Source organism: Rhinolophus sinicus, chromosome 18 (assembly GCF_057876585.1).
Source record: "Rhinolophus sinicus isolate RSI-liver-muscle chromosome 18, RSI-T2T, whole genome shotgun sequence".
In the NCBI taxonomy this organism is placed as follows: Eukaryota; Metazoa; Chordata; class Mammalia; order Chiroptera; family Rhinolophidae; genus Rhinolophus; species Rhinolophus sinicus.
The window spans coordinates 67,453,722-67,473,788 of NC_142518.1; the positions used below are offsets into that span (position 1 = coordinate 67,453,722).

Sequence of the window (20,067 nt, forward strand, 5' to 3'; positions counted from 1 at the left end):
TCCTCTTCCCGGTGGTCGCTGTTGTTATTTTCTTGGTCATTTGTTTGTTGACTTGGTCAGACTAATTCTGTCAAGTCTATTTCCCCCCATCGTGTACACCTCCAGTATCTCAGCTCAGATCTTTTCCACTGTTTTCATCTTTTAGCCTGTTTACCTAGGTTTTGTCCCTGGGTTAGCATAAGTCACTTATTGGCCAAGTGTTGTGGTTAAGCTCTCTTAGCCAATTACATATTCACCCTTTATCATCGGATATGTGTGTAGCTTGGAGGCTGCTCTCACATTTCAGTGAGTTACATATTTTGCTCCTCCCCTATTCAGCCAGGGACTAGTAGCTTGTAGATTCCTTCTCTTATTGCTCCTGAAAGGGCATAGCCTTGGGCATTCACACATTCTTACAGACTGCCAAGGGTGACTGTGATTTTATTTTTAATCTTGGCTTTCTAGGATTCACCCCTGGGTCAGAGTAGCTTATGATTCAGTTAGTGCTTGGTCAGAGGTTGTGTTTAAGCTCCTTGTGCCAGTGAGGCTTTTGCCCTGTGTTTATGGGTCTGTGTGTGGTTTAGGGAATCCCTTCAAGCCTGTTCCATGCCTTTCTCTGATACTCCTAAGTGGATGCAGCATAGCATAAGTACACGGTTTTCTCCAACCCCCACAATTTTATATGATCCAAGGAGGGCTTTTATTGGTTGTCTTTTTTTCTGGTTATCTCTAATAAACTTGTGACAGTTCTGACATTGTTCTTGTATTAGTGCTACCAGCCTCCTCTTAAATACTCTCCATCCAAATCTGCATTGTTTTCGACAATGCCTTTAGCATGGAATTTTCTTCTACCTTTTAAAAATTAAGTCAGTCCTCTCAGGTAGAGCCACAGAGTTCTTCATCCTTATGTCCTGCCTTTCCTCCTGGGAATAACCCCTGAAGCACTGCAGGGACCTGCTTTTACCTGAGTGACACTCCTGCTCTATGAGATGATGTTTGGAAGAGGTGGTAGCTCCTGATCTTATTGGCTTGCCCCTCCTGGGATAGAAAAAAAATATTTGAAGAAATAATGTTGAAAGTCAAATTTACAGATTCAAGAAGCTCAATGAATCCCAAGCACAATAAACTCAAAGAAAACCATGGCTAGACACATCTTATCAAAGCTGCTGAAACTGAAAGTAAAGAAAAAACCTTGAAAGTAGCTAGAGGAAAACAGCACATTACCTATAGGGGAACAACAATTTGAAAGACCATGGTTTTCTTATCACAAACAATGAAGGCCAGAAGACAGTAGATCAACATCTTTAAAATGTGAAAGAAAAGAATTGCCAACCCATAATTCCATATACAGCAAAAATATCCTTCAGGAATGAAGACAAAATAAAAAATGTTCTCAGATGAAGGAAAACCAAGATAATTTGTTGCCAGCAGACTCGCTGTACAAGAAATGATAAAGAAACTCTTTGGGCTAAAGTGAAATACCAGTACCAGAGGGAAATATGGAATTCAGGAATGAAGGAGAAGCAATAAAAATTGTAAATATTAATATCTCGGTAAATGTAAAATACTTTCTCTTCTGTTCTTAAAAAACAAAACATTGTATTGGTTTTCTATCGCTGCTATACCAAATTGCCACAAACTCAATGGCTTAAAAGAAGACAAATTTACTATTTTATAGTTTTGGAAGTCAGAAGTCTAAAATGGGTTGACAGAGCTGTGTTGCCATGGATGCTGTAGTGGAGAATCCAGATCCTTGCCTTTTCCAGCTTCTAGAGGCTGCCTGCCTTCCTTGACCCATCACCCACATCACTCTGACCTCTGATACTATAGTTACATCTTCTTAACTCTTATGCTTCTTCTGGTCCCTTAGAAGGACGCTGTGATTACATTGGGTCCACCCAGCCAATCTGGGGTAATCTCCCTATCTCAATACCTTTAACTTAATCACATAAGCAAAGTTTCTTTTGCAATATAAGGTAACAAAATCACAGGTTCCAATATGCAGATATTTTTGAAAGGGTCATTATTCTTCCTACCATAACAGTCATCAAGGATTCAACACTTTTTGTATAATTTAAAGTGTTCTAGAGCATAGAAAAAGGTGGAAAATACCCAATTAATTCTATAAGGCTTCATAAGACATATCAAAATAAAGAATATAACTAAAAAAAGTAAACCAGAGGTCAGTCTAACTTATAAACATACATGCAAAAGTCCAAACAAACTATTAGTAAATTAAATCTAACACTGTAGTAAAAGAATAGAATAGTGATAATGGTCCCTATTTTTGTGTGTGTGTGCTATCTTTGTTAGATTGGCATCAATGTTATGGAGGCTATGCGTGGGCTCAACAACATGGACTTCCACTCACCAAGGCTGATGTTGCACTAATAATGCTGAGTGCCCAACCCAACAACAAAATAAGATGATGATGATCCATTCAATACAATCAGGCATTATTCCCTGAGGGTACCAGTCACCCCCATGATGGTCAGGTTATTTATATAGGACACTCTTCATCATGGTGAGAACAAATTTTTTTCCTCATGGAAATAAATATATATTCCAAACACTTTTACCTTCTTTGCTCATAATACTGTCAGTGCCACCATCCATGGACTTCCAGAATGCCTTGATCATCATCAGGGTATCCTATACAACATTGTCTCTGACCAAGAAACTCATTTAAAGGTAGATGAAGTAGAATAATGGAGTCGTATCCAAAGATTCACTAGTCTTTATCACTTACTCCATCATGTAGAAGCAGCATGCCTGATAGAAAAGTAACTGACTTACTGAAGGCTTAGTTATGGAATCAACTGTTCCAGGTTGAGAGTGCTATACTACAAGAAAACAATAGCCACTTTAAAACTAGTGACCAATATATAGTGCTATTTCCCTTATAGGGAGGATACACAGGTCTGGGAATGATGGGGTGGAGGAGGGAGCAGCTCCTCTCATTATTATACCAATTAACCCAATAAAGAAAATTCTTTTGTCTCCACAACTTTGGGCTCAGCAGGTTTGGAGGTTCTATTCTTCCAAGGAAAAAATGCTTCCACCAGAGAATAAAGCCATAGTTCCATTAAATTAAAAACTGAAACTGCACTCTGGCCGTTTTGGTCTCCTCATGCTATGAACTGACAGGCAGAGAAAGGGGTTACTGTGAAGGCTGGAGTGACTGGATCCCATTACCAAGGGGAAATAAGGTTGCCGCTATACAATAAGAAAAAGAATTATGCTTGGAATTTTACTAACAATTGTCACCCCAATAAATTTAAAAAATAAATTAAAAAAAAAAAAGAATTATGCTTGGAGCACAGGGATAATCACTGGGGCACCTCTTGATACTCACTTGCCTAGTAGTCCTGGTTGATGGGAAAGTGCAGAAATCCAATAAATACAGCATTGAAGGTTAGGGTCACTGCATCAGGGTGAACTTTGACCAGTGAAGGGGAACATGAAATAGGTGGTGAGAGAATGAAATTATGATGATTGACTTTGGATTTATGACCAGCTACAAAAGGGAACTGTAGCAGCTAGGTGTATCTTTGTTGATAATTTATTATTTTTTTCTTCCTTTCTCTAATATATGAAAAATACTGGAGACAGTTGTTATAAGTTAGGTTTCAGATGAAGAGTATGGATTAGCATTACTCCATGACAGTAAAGTGGTTGATAGGACTTTTTGTCCCTGCCTCCCTGTTGGAGATGAGAATTTCTTCATTGGAATAAATGGCAAGAATGGTTGCTGAGTGGCAAAAGGGGTGGACTGTGTTGGTTATTGTTTATGTTGCTCCACATCCTGATCAACACCCTGCCCTCCTCTGTCTTATTCTTTGCCCCGGGAGGCTGACCCTTATGGATTGTATCCCCCAGGTTCCATTCTTGATTGCGGTCTCTTCGAGTTTGGACAAAACTTTGGAGTACAGAAGAGAGAAGACAAGGTATTTCTTCCCTGCGCCCTCCTTGATTTGGGCTGTTTTATTGAGTGACTGCCAATAGATATAAATATAAATAAATAAAATATATAAATATAAGTAAATGTATTGGCAGTGATGAGCCAAGACTTTAGTTCCTTCCAGAAGGCCCCTCCTCCATGGCTCTAGCTCTCACTAGGCCCTAGTAATACTATTTCTTCCTTTTGCCCTTTTAGACCTGGGGTAACAGCTTCATGCTATTGCTAGTCTTTGGTTACCTCAGAATTCCCTGTTTGGTTTCTCAGCCTTGCATATACCTCTTTGAGTAGTCTCTATATTCAAGTCTCTTAAACCAGCTGAGTTAGATTATTTTTTTCTGCTGGGACTTTGACCACTAAAGATGTAAGGTGCAGAACTATTGCAGCTATTTTGGTTCCATCAGAGTGGCCAGTCTGAAGATGAAGTTTGTACGTAAAGAAGGTCACAGCAGAGAGAATCAGAGAAAAAAAATGAAGCTGGAATCTTAATCAAATTATACTTGAAGCCAGATATCTTTTGGATACAACTTACTGGAGTAAGAATAGGTGGATACTTCTTTCATATGATCAAAATATACAAATTTCTAAAAAGAAGTCCTTTATTCTTGAGAGACAAACACTAGAAGCATTCCCATAAAAATCAGGAAAAAGACAAAGACATCAGTTTTTCCATAATTATTTAACATTGCTGTGGAACCACTAGTTAATGCAATTATCTAAAAGAAGGAAATGTGATATTAATATTGGAAAGGAAGAGACAAGATTAGCTAAGAGAATCAACTAAAAACTATTTAAAACTACAAACTTCATAAACAAGCTGGTTATACAATCAATATGCAAAAACCAATCACTTTTATATATAAAACCAATTAACAAAAAGTGTAATAAAAAGAAGATATTCAACTTACAGTAGCCATGGGAAAAGATAAGCTACTTAAATATTAATTTAAAGAAATCTGCAAGACGTATTCATTCATTCAACAAACACTTATTAATACCTTACAATGTGTCAGGCAATGTGCTAGGAGTATTTCTTTAATTTAGAAATTCTGCTGAGTAAAATAAATGCAGAGAAACAGTAACTAGAAAAAGAATGGGTTCTTGGATGGAAATACATTCTTTTTTCCCCAGCTGTACTGAGGTATAATTGACATATTGTGTAAGTTTAAGGTGTACAATGTGATGATTTCATACACATATATATTATGAGATGCTTATTACAGTAAGGTTAGTTAACACATCCATCATATCACATAATTAACATTTTTTGTGTAGTTGTGGTGAGAAAATTTAAGATTTACTCTCTTAGCAACTTTCAAGTATACAATACAGTGCTGTTAACTCTAGTCACCATGCTGTACATTAGCTCCCCAGAACTACTTATTCATCTCATCTTATAACTGGAAATTTGTACCCTTTGGCCAATCTCTCTCTCCCCCCCCATATATACATATATACATACACACACATACATATATACATACACATACATATACGTATATATATATATAAATATAAATATAAATATAAATATAAATATAAATATAAATATAAATATATATATATATATATATATATATATATACTTACATATATATACATATATATAGAGGGGGGGGGAGAGAGATCTATATATCTGTATATCTCTCAGTGGACACTTAGGTAGTGTCCATGTATTAGATATTTTGAATAATGCCACAATGACCATGGGGGTGTAGATATCTCTTTGTGATCGTGTTTTCATTTCCTTTGGATATATACCCAGAAGTGGGATTGCTGTATCATATGGTATTAACAGTTCTATTTTTAATTTTTTGAGGAACCTCCATACTCTTCCATAGTGGCTGCAACAATTTACATTAAAAAAAATTATCAGAGTTAGGAAAGACAGGGCCCCTCACCTGTTCCATTATGTATTTTATTTATTTATTTATTTATTTATTTATTTATTTATTTATTTATTTATTTATTTTAGGAGAGCGCAGCTCATAGTGGCCCTTGTGAGGATCGAACCAGCAACCTTGGTGTTACTAGCATCATGCTCTAACTAACTGAGCTAACCGGCCGCCCCAACAATTTACATTTTCATCAATCGTGCACAAGTGTTCCCTTTTTCCAAATCCTGGACAACACTTATCTCTTGTCTTTTTGACAATAGCCATTCTAATGGGTGTGAGGTGGTAAGATGTTCTTGTAAAGATACCTCAATTAACTTATAAATTAAATGTAATTTAAATTGAAATAAAAACAAGATTTTTAGGGGAATTTAACAAAACAATACATTTTATCTCTAAATAAACACATGTGAATAGGCACATTGTGGAATTATGAAAAAAGAGAGTAATTAGAGAAACCTTACCCTCCCAGATATTAAAACCTATTATGAAGATACTATAATTAAAACAACTTAGTACATAAAAAGAAATAAAAATAACAGATTAAAGGAAAAGAATAGAGACTCGAGAACTCGATCTAAATATGTGTGAATATTTAGCTTATGATAAAGGTTAGGCATTTTAAATCCCTAGATGGATTATTTGATAAGTGCATTAGGATAATTAGCTAACTATTTGGAAAAAATAATTCCATATGCTCAATAAAGCTGGAAAAATATATTCATAATAACAATGAAATACTAGTTGCATTTTTCACTATGTTGACATTTATACAAATGGTACAACAGCAATGGTGGGTAAAAATGCTGGTGCCTTACTAATAATAAAGACAATGACACACACATATTCCACATGGACCAAAAATTTATTTAAAAACACACGTAAAAATTAGAAGAAAATGCAGGCCTTTCTAAGCAGTACACAAAACCCAAAAAGTGTAGAGAAAGAACTGATAAATTTTACATCATAATGATTAAAATTTCTATGTAGCAGAAATCCAAAGAAGATTATAAATTTGGAAAATATAGACAACACTTATGACAGTCAAAGAGCTCATTTCCTTAATTTACAGAAAATTCTTATATATTAATAGGGGAAAGATAAAAACCCTAGTGGAAAATGGGAAAAGGCAGTTCACAGAAAGAGAAATACAAATGGTTAATAAACCTATGAGAAGATGCTTAATCTCACTTATAATTAAAGAAATCCAAACATTTTGGAGCACAACAAAACGAGCAAATGTTAAGAGTAAAGTCTTAACATTTGCAATAACATGAATGGACCTAGAGGGCATTATGCTAAGTGAAATAAGTCAGACAGAGAAAGACAAATACCATATGATTTCATTTACATGTACAATCTAAAGAACAAAATAAATAAATAATCAAAGCAGAAACAAACTCATAGATCCAGAGAACAAACTGATGGTTTGCCAGATGGGAGGGGTTTGGGGGCCTGGGTGGAAAAGGTGAAGGGATTAAGAAGTTAAAATTGGTAGTTATTAGGTTGGTACAAAAATTGCGGTTTAAAAGGTTAAAAATAATTGCAAAAACCGCGACTACTTTTGCACCACCTAATACAAAATAGTCACAGGGATGTAGAGTACAGCGTAGGGAATATAATCAATAAATTTGTAATAACTATGTATAGTGCCAGGTGGATACTAGACTTATTGGGGGGATCACTTTGTGAATTATATAAATGTCTAACCACTATGCTGCACACCTGAAACTAATATAATATTGAATGTCAACTGTTATTGAAAAATTAAATTTAAAAAGAGATGGCATATAAGCTTTAACAGCCTTATCTGTATGGGTGGGGTCTCATATTCTTATGGAAACCCCCTACATACATATGTAATAAATTTGGTCAATTTCTCCTGTTAATCTGTCTCATGTTAATTTAGTTATTAGTCCAGCCAGAAGAACTTAAAAGGGTAGGAGGGAAAAGAAAAATTAGTTTTCCTCCCCCACAGTATAAACTGGGGGTATTTCGGAGTGGATATTATTGGCCATGTTTTCTTTTTATACTTTTCTGTATTAAGAAACCCTTATAAGTGTAATAAACCAGTTGATGAACTAAAAAAATGATATATGTGTATACACACTCACATATAATGTATCTACATATGTATTTTTCGTTGTTGGTATACATAAATCAACAAAACCTGGAAAGAGTCAACTGAAAACTTAGCAGTGGTTTTCAAAAGATTTATCATTGGATTGAGGTAGATGTGGTATCACGGTGGTTATCAGAAGGGTGAATTTTTATTTTCTGCTTCTCTCTTTTCCTGGTTAACACCTGCTTTCCTTTATTTCAGCTCAAAATTTCACTCCCTCTCTCCCCTCAAGGAAGCCTTCCTTGATCTTCCTTGATCCCCCGATTCTGTCACTTCTTTTACTATATTAACAGTGTTCTTTTCCTTCACAGTATTTTTCTCAGTTTGTATGTGTATGTGATTATTTCATTAAGGTCTTGTTTCCACTATGAGAGCAGTCAGTGTCTGTTTTTGCTCACCAATATATTCACAACCAGCATAGGACTTACAGCAACTCTCTCTCATCACCTCCCACTCCTAATATTATGATGTGGACAACTGAATTTTTCTCAGTCTTATCCCCTGCCCCCAATCACACAAACACAGATGAACACATCAGAAGCAAACACCAAATGTCACACTAATGGGTGAAATAGTAAGGATGTTCCCATTTACTTCAAGAACAAGATCAGGAGGCCCTCAATCACTACTATTATTCAACATAGTTCTGGTCGATGCAGTACATCCAGAAAGTGAAAGAATAAAAGACATAAATATTGGAAAAAAGAAATAAAATATAATTTGCAGATGATTAGGTATGCATACCTAGGAAAACCAAAGGTATCAACTGAAAAACTATTAGAAAAATTAAGAAAGGTCACTAAAAACATCATAAATATTTTTCCTTAGACAAGCAGTAACCTGGTAGAAAATATAATCATAAAAGAAATGTCATCCACATAAGCAACAAAAGAATAAAATACCTAGGAAAAAACTTAAGAAGTAAGGAGTATGACTTATCTGAAGAAACAAAATTTATTGAATATCATAAATGTCAGCATGGATAGACTCAATTTTTAAAGATGTCAGTTCTCAAGTTAAAGTGCTTATTCATTGCACTTTATGTTACTGAATGTCAACTATTTTGTTTTGTAAACTTGTTCAACTTGGAACTTGACACACATGCATACGTGGACTTTTTGTATTTGCATGAAAAAAGGTGGAAATTGTTAAAGCAGGGTGGTAGTGGAAGAGGCTTCCTAGGGCACTTTCACATTCACTTTACACATTTCTGCATTGTTTGCACACTTAAAAAAATAAGGAATGTGTATAACCAGAGAGAGAGAGAGAGAGAGAGAGAGAGAGAGAGAGAGAGAGAGAGAGAGAGAGAGAGAGAGAAACTGATTCATTTCTATTGAGGGGATATATCTTTTTTTTTCTAGGCTAGTAGTTCTTAGTTATTTTAAGTCATAGATGCTTGATGAGAGCTATGACTCCTTTCCCCACTAAAATGAACATATATACGTGCATAACTTTTGTACAACTTAAGTTAGAGAACAGCGGTGGCCAATTGAGAATGCCTACTCTAAATTAAGCAAGTATGGTTAGGGGGAGAGTCCCTTGGGCCTGGGCATCCCCAGTGCTGATTGAGGGGGCAGCAAAGCGGGCATAGGCTTCAGGCCCTGATCCTGCAGCAAGGCTAGGTTCTCCCTGGGTGCGCTATGGTGAGCAGGCCAGAGGTGAGGAGGCTGCACCAGGCTGCACCTCTCAAGCCAGGTGGTAGCCACAAACAGTGTTAGGAGCAATGTTAACTTGAGCGCCGAGGGATGAGGGCAGAGCAGGCGGACCTGGGTGCTTCCCCCAGCTATCACTTCTCCAGGCTTCATGGAAACCCACAGCTGCAGGGGTAGGTGGGAACAGCAAACCCTTCTATGCATCCCTGAGTTACCTCTGTGGGAATTGGGAGGCGGGAGGGAGGGAAGAAGCCACAGGCACCTATTCAGGTTAGTCACATGACTAAAGGTGGCATTTACCACCTTGGTCACCCGTCCATGTATACCTTTGGAGTGAGCCAACAGTCAGATGCCTGACTGCAGGCAATGAGAGGCTTTGGCATATGGGAGGGGGTAGAGGGGCAGCGCTTTCCTCCCTCCCCTCTGGACAAGGCAGAGAGGATGGGACCGTTTCTACATCCCTCACACACTCAGCTGCCTCTACCTTAGTAGACTTGAATCTAATCCAGGGGCAGAACAGCCATCAAATAAGAAGAGGTTCACACAGCAGTTAACCAAGACTTTGGGACATTAAATACATGTCTTTTTAAAAACAAACGAAACTGGATTATGTTGCTTTTATTTTATCAAATTGCAAGTTAATTCAAAAGCAGAAAAAGTAATAGATCACTTGCATAAAATGGCCAAGATTAAATGACTAGTCATCTCTTTGAGAACTAATACATAAATCATGTGAAAAATTCCAGTTATAAATATTAAAACAGGTCAGTATTTTTCGAAAGTTTCTGTTTGGCTATAACCAGTAGAAACATTTTCTTTGTGTTATAAATAAATATAATGAAATTAATGAGACGTTTTGGGTTTTTCTCTCCCCCTTAAATTCTTCTTCACTCTAATGGCATTTTATTTTCTTAATATAAAAGTAATGTATTATGATTTTAAAAAAATGAACAGAAAAGTTTAAGGACGTAAGACACTCCCACTACCTGTATCCTATTCTGAGATCTTTCCTCCCATTTCTATAGGGATGCAGGGGAAATACTGTACCTTCATGACTGGTGGTTGGTGAAGGGAGACACGGTTGGACAGGGATAAGGGAAACAAACTATTCCTCAAAGAGGAAGAAAAGACCAATGGACATGGGAGCAGATGTGGTTTCTCCCTGTAAGTAAAGAAAGGCAAATTCCAATCACAAGGAGAAGCTATCCCCGATTTCTGGGATTGGCAGAGGAAAATGAGTGGCAGGACCTGATGTGGTGAGGAAGGAAATTGGTGGGTCAGCTCCAGCCGCACTGCTGGTGGGAGTGGTAATTGGGGTCCTGAGCTCACCAGTGACGTGGCCCTCACGTGAGTAGAAGCGACGTGTGCAGACGCCCTTCTAATCCTGTTCTTCGTTTGGTCCGGTTGCCATCTGCCTATTGCCCCAAGGGCGGGCGGGCCTGTGGCCAGGGAAGGAGGAGGAGGTAAACTGTCCGGATCCCAGCAGGTCTGTGTGTGGAATGGGCGCTGCCTGGGAGATCCCTGAAGTGCAGGTAGTGGAGGGTGGAGACAGAAGAGGGATAAGGCCTTCTTTCTCCACACACTTGGATTATCCCCTGCCCTTCCAAGAACGAAAATGGTGGACACTGGGGGCTGTATTCCAGGGGAGACCCCAGATCAGGAGGGGAGAAACCTTTGGCATCCAGGGCTTTGAATCAGGAAGGGCAGTTTGTTTGGATTCCTGCACTGTGTGCTGGTCCATCTACCAAGCCAGAATTTGGGGGCTGCCCGTATGTCATTCCGCTTGTCTTTCAGTAGAGCGCTGTACCACTCGGAGCAGAGGATCTGCCCTGAATCCCTGCATGTCAGTGTAAAAGGGGGATTGCCCCGTGGCCCCGAGAAGGGCGGGGATGGCTGAAGTCCTTACCTTAACTTGGGCCCATTAATGACTCTCCAGCTAGCTCCCTGCTATTTTATGTAGGAAAAAGGATGTGACACCGCCTACAAAAAAAGTTGTCATTGGGGGTGGGACTGCGTCGGGGAGAGGGATCGAAGAAATCTTTTGGTCTTTATCTCCTCTAGTTTTCCGTAGTCCCTCGCCCCGCCCCCCCTAATTCCAGTTGTTCCAAAGGGGTGTGGTTTTTGCTGGGAAAATGGCCGACCGCTGAGAGTGGGGGATAGGGGTTGGGGGGAAGGGATGGGAACGGGTGGACGTCTTGTAGGAAGAGGACTGATGTCCGCGGAGTCCTGAGAAGTGGAGATAGGGTGAGAGACCAAAAGGTAAAATCCGTTCGACCACCAGGACCTTGAATTCGGAAAAGCTGGTATTGGGACTCTCTGAAGTGCTGTTCTGTCCGCCCAGCCATCCGCCTCTGCCTAGTCGCCTGTCAGTGTCTGCGGATCTTGCGCCGGAAGGCCAATCCGACCCGAAAGCAGGAAGAAGAGGAACACTATCCAGAAACAAGTAGGTCAGAGTGAGGGTGCTGGCACTATTGGAGACCCCTGGGGTGGAGAATGCTGGAGACTGCAAACTCGAATAGGCCCGTGGACCTCCTTCGCATCCCCCTTCCTCCCCTCCTCTCTACACCATTTCGGAGCTTACAAAAGAAAGTTCTCTGCAGGTACAAGACAGGGAAAGAAGTGGCTGGGAGGAGGAGGGTGTCATGAGAGTACTGGGTGGGGGTAGGGAGGACCTTGCTCCAAATTACTCTTCGGGGTACAGTGTCCTTGGTATTGATCCGTCCATCAAGCACTCAGTCCCAGAGTGGAAGCGGAAACGGAGATGTGGGACGAAGGAAATTCCTCCGGAGCAGGGGAAGTTAGTATAATGGGTGGGGGAGGAGTGGCCTGGTATCTCTGAGATGGTGGAGGTGGCGGAGGCAAGGGTGGAGTTGGAGACCTTTGTGCATTTTACGCCAGTCTGGCTAGCTTCTAGACACTCTCACTGCACCACCATTGGTTTTGTTACAGGGAAGGGGATGTGGTGTCACCTTCGGAGGAAGTGATTTTCCGGGTGTGGGGGTGGGATGGAGGATTAAAGGAGATCCAAGGAGGAGTAGGGGGGAAATAATGAATTTCAAAACCGCAGCGCTGTGAGGTGAGGAGTATAACGAAGATGGGAAATATTGGGCTATGCGGGACTAGGGCCAAAGATTTGGGAGAGGAGCGTGTGTCCAGCACCTGGTGAGATCCATCTATCCCTTGAGCTCTCAGCATCCTCCTCCCCACCCGTTTTGTATGCAGGTTTGCAGGATACAGTGCACTTCCCAGCAAGAAAGAAAAGAAACTGTCTGGACCTGTGGGGGTGTATGTGGGGGTGCCACTGGCCCCAGGACATTTGGAGGGGCAGTAGAGGTAGGGAACTGATTAGATACCTTAAATTGAACGAACTGGGGTGAGGTGGTTGAACATGAGGTTGGAGAATCTGGAGGTGTGGAAAATTTTCAAAATTACCTTGCTGATGGAAGAAAGGAATCAATGATCTAGCTCTGAGTCCCTGCGATGTCCCATCCTGTTTGCTGGTCAGTCTGTCTTTTGGTCCATAGTTTAGTCTGTCTGCATGCACAGGTACAAAGAAGGAGACTGCAGCCTGAAATCTTTCCTTCTTTCCTAGGTCCCACTGTATCTGCATCTGTTGCAGAGCCTGCCAGCTATAACTAAAGACTCCACTCCTGACGTGGGAGCACTCCTCTGGGCCAGAGCAAGCTCTCTCTGCCCCTGTTAAGAATTCATCTCAGACATTCGCCCCAGTATGGGTCGTACTCGGGAAGCTGGCTGTGTGGCTGCTGGTGTGGTGATCGGGGCTGGCGCTTGCTACTGCGTGTACAGACTGACCTGGGGAAGGGATGAGAGCGAGAAAATGTGGGCCGAAGACGATGATGACGATGAGGAGGAATCTAGTGATATTGCAGAGACTGGAGTCCAGACTGGGAAAGGAACTAATGCTGGGATGGGGGCTGGAACTAGACTTCAGGGTGACTCAAAGACCAAGACTGAGGTGGGTGTGGAACTCAAGAGTGGTCCAGATGTAAAGGTGGAGGTCCACTCATGGTCCCAGAGTGGAGGTAGCCTAGAAGCCAAGGCCAAGGCCCTTTTTAGTACCCTGAAGGAACAGGCAAGTGCAAAGGCTGGCAAAGGGGCCAGGTTGGGTACCATATCTGGGACCAGAACCCTTGCACCAAGTTTACCCTGCCCAGGAGGTAGAGGTGGAGGCTGCCATCCCACCAGGAGTGGAGCTAGGGCTGGAAGCAAGGCAAGTGGAAAGTCCAAGGGAAGGACCCGAGCTAAGAGCACCAGGACTCCAGCTACAGCATGGCCTGTTCGCAGGGGCAAGTTCAACTTTCCCTATAAAATTGATGATATTCTAGGTACTGCAGACCTTCAAAAGGTCCTTAATATCTTGGAAAGAACAAATGATCCTTTTATTCAGGAAGTAGCCTTGGTCACTCTGGGTAACAACGCAGCATATTCATTTAACCAAAATGCCATTCGGGAATTGGGTGGTCTCCCAATTATTGCAAAACTGATAAAAACAAAAGATCCCATTATTAGGGAAAAGGCTTATAATGCCCTTAATAACTTGAGTGTGAATGCTGAAAATCAGGGCAAGATTAAGACATATATCAGTCAAGTGTGTGATGACACCATGATCTGTCGCTTGGACTCAGCTGTGCAGATGGCTGGACTAAGACTGTTAACTAACATGACTGTGACTAATCATTACCAACATTTGCTTTCCTATTCTTTTCCAGACTTTTTTGCTTTGTTATTCCTGGGAAATTACTTCACCAAGATTCAGATTATGAAACTAATTATAAACTTTACTGAAAACCCAGCCATGACAAGAGAGCTGGTCAGTTGTAAAGTACCATCAGAATTGATTTCCCTCTTTAATAAAGAATGGGACAGAGAGATTCTTCTTAATATCCTAACCCTATTTGAGAATATAAATGACAACATAAAAAATGAAGGGCTTGCATCATCCAGGAAAGAATTCAGCAGAAGTTCACTTTTTTTCTTATTTAAAGAATCTGGTGTGTGTGTGAAGAAAATCAAAGCATTAGCAAATCACAGTGATCTGGTTGTGAAAGTAAAAGTCCTAAAAGTATTGACCAAACTCTAATTGGGGGTCTGTCCCAAACAATAATGAGGTATTTTTTTAATTTGCACTTGGGAATAGTGCATTTTGTAAATTATTTCTTTTTCACTGTGCTTATATGACAAAGAGATACTTTCAGCTGCTATTTTGGAATAATGAATATCACAGATCACCAACAGTGATGCTGGTTGTGATGGTTGGTTTTAGTCTGGACCACTTTAAGGATGTCAAGTGAATACTAGAACTTGTACAAAGAAAGCACTTACTGATTCCATCTTGCTACCTAGATTGAGATATTTTTACTATTTACATAAACTGACAGCAAACTAATGAATAAGCTACACTTTTGTATTGGTTTACATTTGTTAATCTTAGACTTGTGTTTCATCAATAAAGCCGTGTGTTTTAACCAGTAAACAAAAACAAATTTATCATGTTATTGAATTTATGATCTATTTGGGAAGGAAAGATGTGTGGAAATGAAAAGATACTAACAAAACCAGGAGCCTCTGATCACGGCCAGCTGATTCCTACTATTGCTTAGAGATGGCAAAAACTTCTATAGGCAACAGTGTTCAGAGAAAGTTTTACAGAGGAGGGGCACTTAAGTAAGCTGGGCTTGAAGGATGGGTTAAAAACAGGGCACAAGGGCATTGGAGGAAGAAAGAGTGGTGGGAAGAAAGGCATGGAGGTGGGAATCCTGCTCCAGAGAGGAGGCTGACCTGCCTGGAGTGCAAAGTGTGGGAAGGAGAGTGATGGGAAATACAGTCCAGCATTTGGGGTGTGTCCCATTCATGGAGGATCCCTGATTGCTAAACTGAGGTGCCTGCATATTACTCCATCCACCCCTGGAAGACACCAAAACCTTTCGTAACCACAGGAATGACAGGATGAAAGGAAAACGATACAGCTGATTTGTGTGCAAGATGGGTCAGAGTTGGGGATGGCCACTGGAGATTGGAACACTGGTTAGGAAGTTATTACCATCGTCCAAGTGCAAGATGATAAAGGCGTGAAATTTCACTGCTGATCATGGGAATGGTAAGGAAGGAAGTGAGAGACCCTTTGAATGAAGAAATGTTGGAATCCATTCTGGGGGCATACGGAGAGGGACAGTTTTATTTTAGAGTCCTGAGGGCATTTGATAGGAAAACATCCTCTTTCTTGGCCAACTCTGGTATCTATGTAAGTGAATACACTAGTTACTATTTGGAAATAAGAAAATATAATAGAAGAAAGAATAATTTTCAGCACTTCTATCAGATTTCTTTTATAAGGCCGGCTGGGCCAGGATCTTTATGGAACCATCAAGAGGGCTGTTGGCATCCATACTGGAGAAGATCCACCTCTCTCCCACCCCAGAGTGTGGTGAGGGGGGCGCACTCCAACTGTGCTGGTGGGAGCATACACTGGTGCAAGGCCCATTTGGACACATGTTTTAGCAGCCTTTAAGATGCGCATGCTCTTTGACCCAGTAATTCCACTTGTAGAAATTTATCCTGAGGAAATAATCAAATAATTAGCTTGTACAAGGCTTCAGATCATTTTGAAGAGTGAAAAATTGTGAATGACCCAAATGTTTCAAAATAGGCACCTGGCTAAACAATTTAGGGTATGTCTACACATTGAAACATTATGCAGCTCTTAGAAATGTTGATGGGCATCTATACTTATTTACTTGGAAAAATTCAGCATATAATGTTAAGTGGAAAAGCCAGTTACATGCTTGTATACCTAGATAGTATATTTCATTTTTGAGAAATATAAAATATTTACATGTATTAAAACTTCTGAAAGACTATATGTCAAAGTAAGAATAGTTATGAGTAATACAATAATGCATGAATTTAATATTATCATCTTTTCCCTCATCTGTATTTTCTTATCTGTAATGTATGTTGATTATTTTTGTGTAATTGCTGGGAAAAAATGTTTGATGCAAGCTAGGCTGGAAATTAAGGAGGTGATAGAATGGGAAAATAGGCAGGGTTTATATACATTTGTTTGGAGCACATAGTATGTGAAAAAATATTTAGACCAAAAAGGGAGCTGTGTTAATATGATAGATGAGTTGTCAACATGTGGATATTAGGTTGGTGGAAAAGTAATTGTGGTTTTTGCAATTAGTTTTAACCTTTTAAACTGCAATTACTTTTGCACCATCCTAATACATTCGCATGACTATTTGAAATACCAATTTGTATTTCTTAATCCCTTCACCTTTTCACCCTGCCCCCAAAGCCCCTCCCATCTCTCATCTCAATAGATCTAGTACCCATCTGACACCATACATAGTTACTATAATATTATTGACTATATTCTTTATGCTATACTCTACATCTTCATGACTACTGTGGAACAACCCTTTTCCCTTTTTCACCTACACCCAACCCCCTTTCATCTGGCAATGATCAAAATGTTCTCTGTATCTATGAGTTTTTTTCTGTTTCATTTATTTTGTTCTTTAGATTCCACTTTTAAGTGAAATCATATGACATTTGTCTTTTGCTGTCTGACTTACTATACTCAGGACAATCCATATTGCTGCAGATGGCAAGATTTTGTTCTTTCTTATGGCTGAGTAATATTCCATTATATATATGTACCACCTGTTTTTTACCCATTTATCCATTTAAGGACACCCAGGTTGGGTTCATATCTTGGCTTATGTAAATAATGCTGCAATGAACATATGGATGAGCATGTCCTCTCGAAGTAGCATTTTGGGTTTGTTCAGATAAATACCCAGAAGTGGGATTGCTAGGTCTTTTTTGTCTCGTTATAGTCTTTGTTTTAAAGTCTATTTTGTCTGGTATAAGTATTGCCACCCCATCATTTTCTATTCTGTTTGTTTGTTTCCATTTTCATGAAATACCTTTTTCCATCTCTTTACTTACAGTCTGTGTATATCTTTTGATCTGAAGCGAGTCTCTTGTAAGCAGTATATCTAAGGGTGTGGTTTTCTTATCCACTCAGCTCCCCTACCTTTTCATTGGAGCATTTAATTCATTTACATTGAAAGTAATTGTTGGTAGGTATGTAATTATTGCCATTCATATTTCTGATTTTTTTTCCATCTTAAAGAGTCCCTCTAAGATTCCTTGTAATACTGGTTTGGTGGTGATGAACTCCTTTATTTTTTTTTCTTGTCTGGGAAGCTCTTTATCTGTCATTTGATTCTAAATGACAGGTTTGCTGGGTAGAGTAATATTGGTTGCAGTTCCTTGCTTTTCATCGTGTTGAATATTTTGTGCCAGTCCCTTCTGGCCTGCAAAGTTTCTGTTGAGAAATCCGCTGATAGTCATATGGGAGCTCTCCTGTAGGTAGCTAATTGCTTTTCTCTTGCTACTTTTAAGATTCTTTCTTTGTCTTTAATCTTTGGCATTTTAATTATCATGCACCTTGATGTGGGCCTCTTTGGGTTCATCTTGTTTGGGACTCTCTGTGCTTCCTGAGCTTGTATATCTATTTCCTTTGCCAGGTTAGGGAAGTTTTGTGTCATTATTTCTTCAAATAGGTTTTTAATTCCTTGCTCTCTCTCTTCTCCTTCTGGCACCCCTATAATGTGAATGTTGGTATGCTTGAGGTTGTCCCAGAGGTCCCTTAAACTCTCCTCAATTTTTTGGATTATTTTTTCTTTTTGCTGTTCTGATTAGATGTTTTCTGCTACCTTATCGTCTAAATTGCACATTTGATCCTGTGCTTCATCTAATCTACTGTTGATTCCCTGTAATGCATTCTTCATTTCTGTTATTATAGTCTTTATTTCTGACTGATTCTTTTTTATGTTTTCTATCTTCATTTTTATGTTTCCTATCTCTTTGTTGAAGTTCTCCTTGATATCATTGAGCATCCTTATATCCAGTGTTTGGAACTCTGCGTTTGGTCAATTCCTTGTCTCCATTTAGTTTAGTTTAGTTTGTTTGTTTGTTTGTTTCTGGATCTTTGTTCTGCTCTTTTATTTGGGACATGTTTCTTTGTCTCCCCATTTTGGCTGCCACTGTGTGTTTGTTTCTATGTATTAGGTAGTGTTGCAATGCCTCCCAGTCTTTGTAGAGTGGCCTTATGTAGTAGGTGTCCCAGGGGGGCCAAGTAGCATAGTATCCTTTGTTACCTGAGCCAGGTGTTCCAGGTGTGTTACTTGTGTGGGTTGGGTGTGTCCTCCTGTTGTAGCTTAGCCTTGATTGTTATTTGCATGGCAGTGGAAGGGATTGACCTTTGGTCTGATTGGTTGTGAGGCCTGGCTGTGACTACAATGAAGGGGCTATTGTATAGGGGTTGACCCTGTGAAGCAGAATTTGTTTCAGCAGGACTCTGGTGCCTGCCCAGTCTGCCCTTTGGGTGTGCCCATGCATGCAGTTGTGTGGTACTCTAGCTTGGGGTGGTGCTCACATGCCGGACCAGGGACATCCTGGGAGGGGCTCTGCTGCAGGACCAGTTCAATCACAGACTGTGCCCTGCCTGGGGCCACCTGGCATGAGCTACAAAGCAATCCTCAGATGCCAGACTCCCACACTGGACTTTGAGGTGCCTGGGAGAAGCCAATCAGCCAACCGATGCCGGCTGCCACTAGTGCCTGGCTTGGGGCTGCTCAGTACAAGTTATGGGGCATGCAAAGGCCAGATACTGCTTGTTTGGGTTTCATTAACCTTTGAGAGATTTTAGGAAAGTCTGTAGCATGAGCCAAGACAGGCTGTTTGTATGGAAAAGCCACTGGAAGCGGCATGGATGGGCCTGCAAGTTGGATGGGGCGGGGTCTCAAGGAGTCACCAGGGTGGGGCAAAGAGTGTTATCCAGGTTGAGGGGGACTCAGATATGGTGGCTGCCTGGGTCTGCGGGCCAGGAAGGGGAGGGGGCTCAACAAAGAAGTAATGGATTCTGTATGGGAGAAAGCTTCCCCTCCAGCCCTCCGCCTGCAGCCAGACAATTCAGTTTTCCCCTATATATCATTGGGGCCTTTTGAGCTGCTGTCCCAGCGCTGGAGCTGAGAGCAAGTGAGCCCATCAGTGAGTAAAGGGCCCAGTGTGCACAGGGCCCTTTAAAAGGAATGCCTGGCACTCCAGCAGCCCTCCGTCTCACTCAGCCACAATTTCTGCTGGTTTACACAGCCAGAGGTTGTGAGGACTCCTCTTCTCGGCACTGGAACACTGGGCTGGGGAGCCTGATGTGGGACTGGGACCCCTCATTCCTCAGGGGAGACCTCTACAGCTGAGATATCCCTCCCTATTTTTAACCACCACTCCCAGGTTTGGGACCAGCACATTCTGCATCTTCACCTCTCCTACCAGTCTCAGTGGCTTCATCTGTGTTTTCTTCATTGTAGGACTTCAGTTCAGCTAATCATCAGGCTATTCTCCAGGATGGTTGTTCTGTAGTTTATTTGT

At 40.5% G+C, this 20,067-nt stretch overlaps 1 protein-coding gene across 7 annotated transcripts; it reads left to right on the forward strand.

Annotated features, from left to right (window-relative positions):
* Nucleotides 1-10,720: 10,720 nt before the first annotated feature.
* Nucleotides 10,721-15,110, forward strand: ARMCX1 (armadillo repeat containing X-linked 1). 7 transcript variants are annotated; one of them, XM_019716641.3, is made up of 4 exons: nt 10,722-11,092; nt 11,888-12,049; nt 12,829-12,939; nt 13,199-15,110. In XM_019716641.3, the coding sequence occupies exon 4, from the start codon at nt 13,337-13,339 to the stop codon at nt 14,705-14,707; it is 1,371 nt and encodes a 456-aa protein (XP_019572200.2). In that variant the 5' UTR covers nt 10,722-11,092; nt 11,888-12,049; nt 12,829-12,939; nt 13,199-13,336; the 3' UTR covers nt 14,708-15,110. The 7 variants fall into 7 exon arrangements, with proteins under 7 accessions (XP_088651175.1, XP_074180074.1, XP_019572200.2 ...); XM_019716645.3 differs by having other exon boundaries at nt 11,948-12,049; XM_019716643.3 differs by having other exon boundaries at nt 10,722-11,069.
* Nucleotides 15,111-20,067: the final 4,957 nt, after the last annotated feature.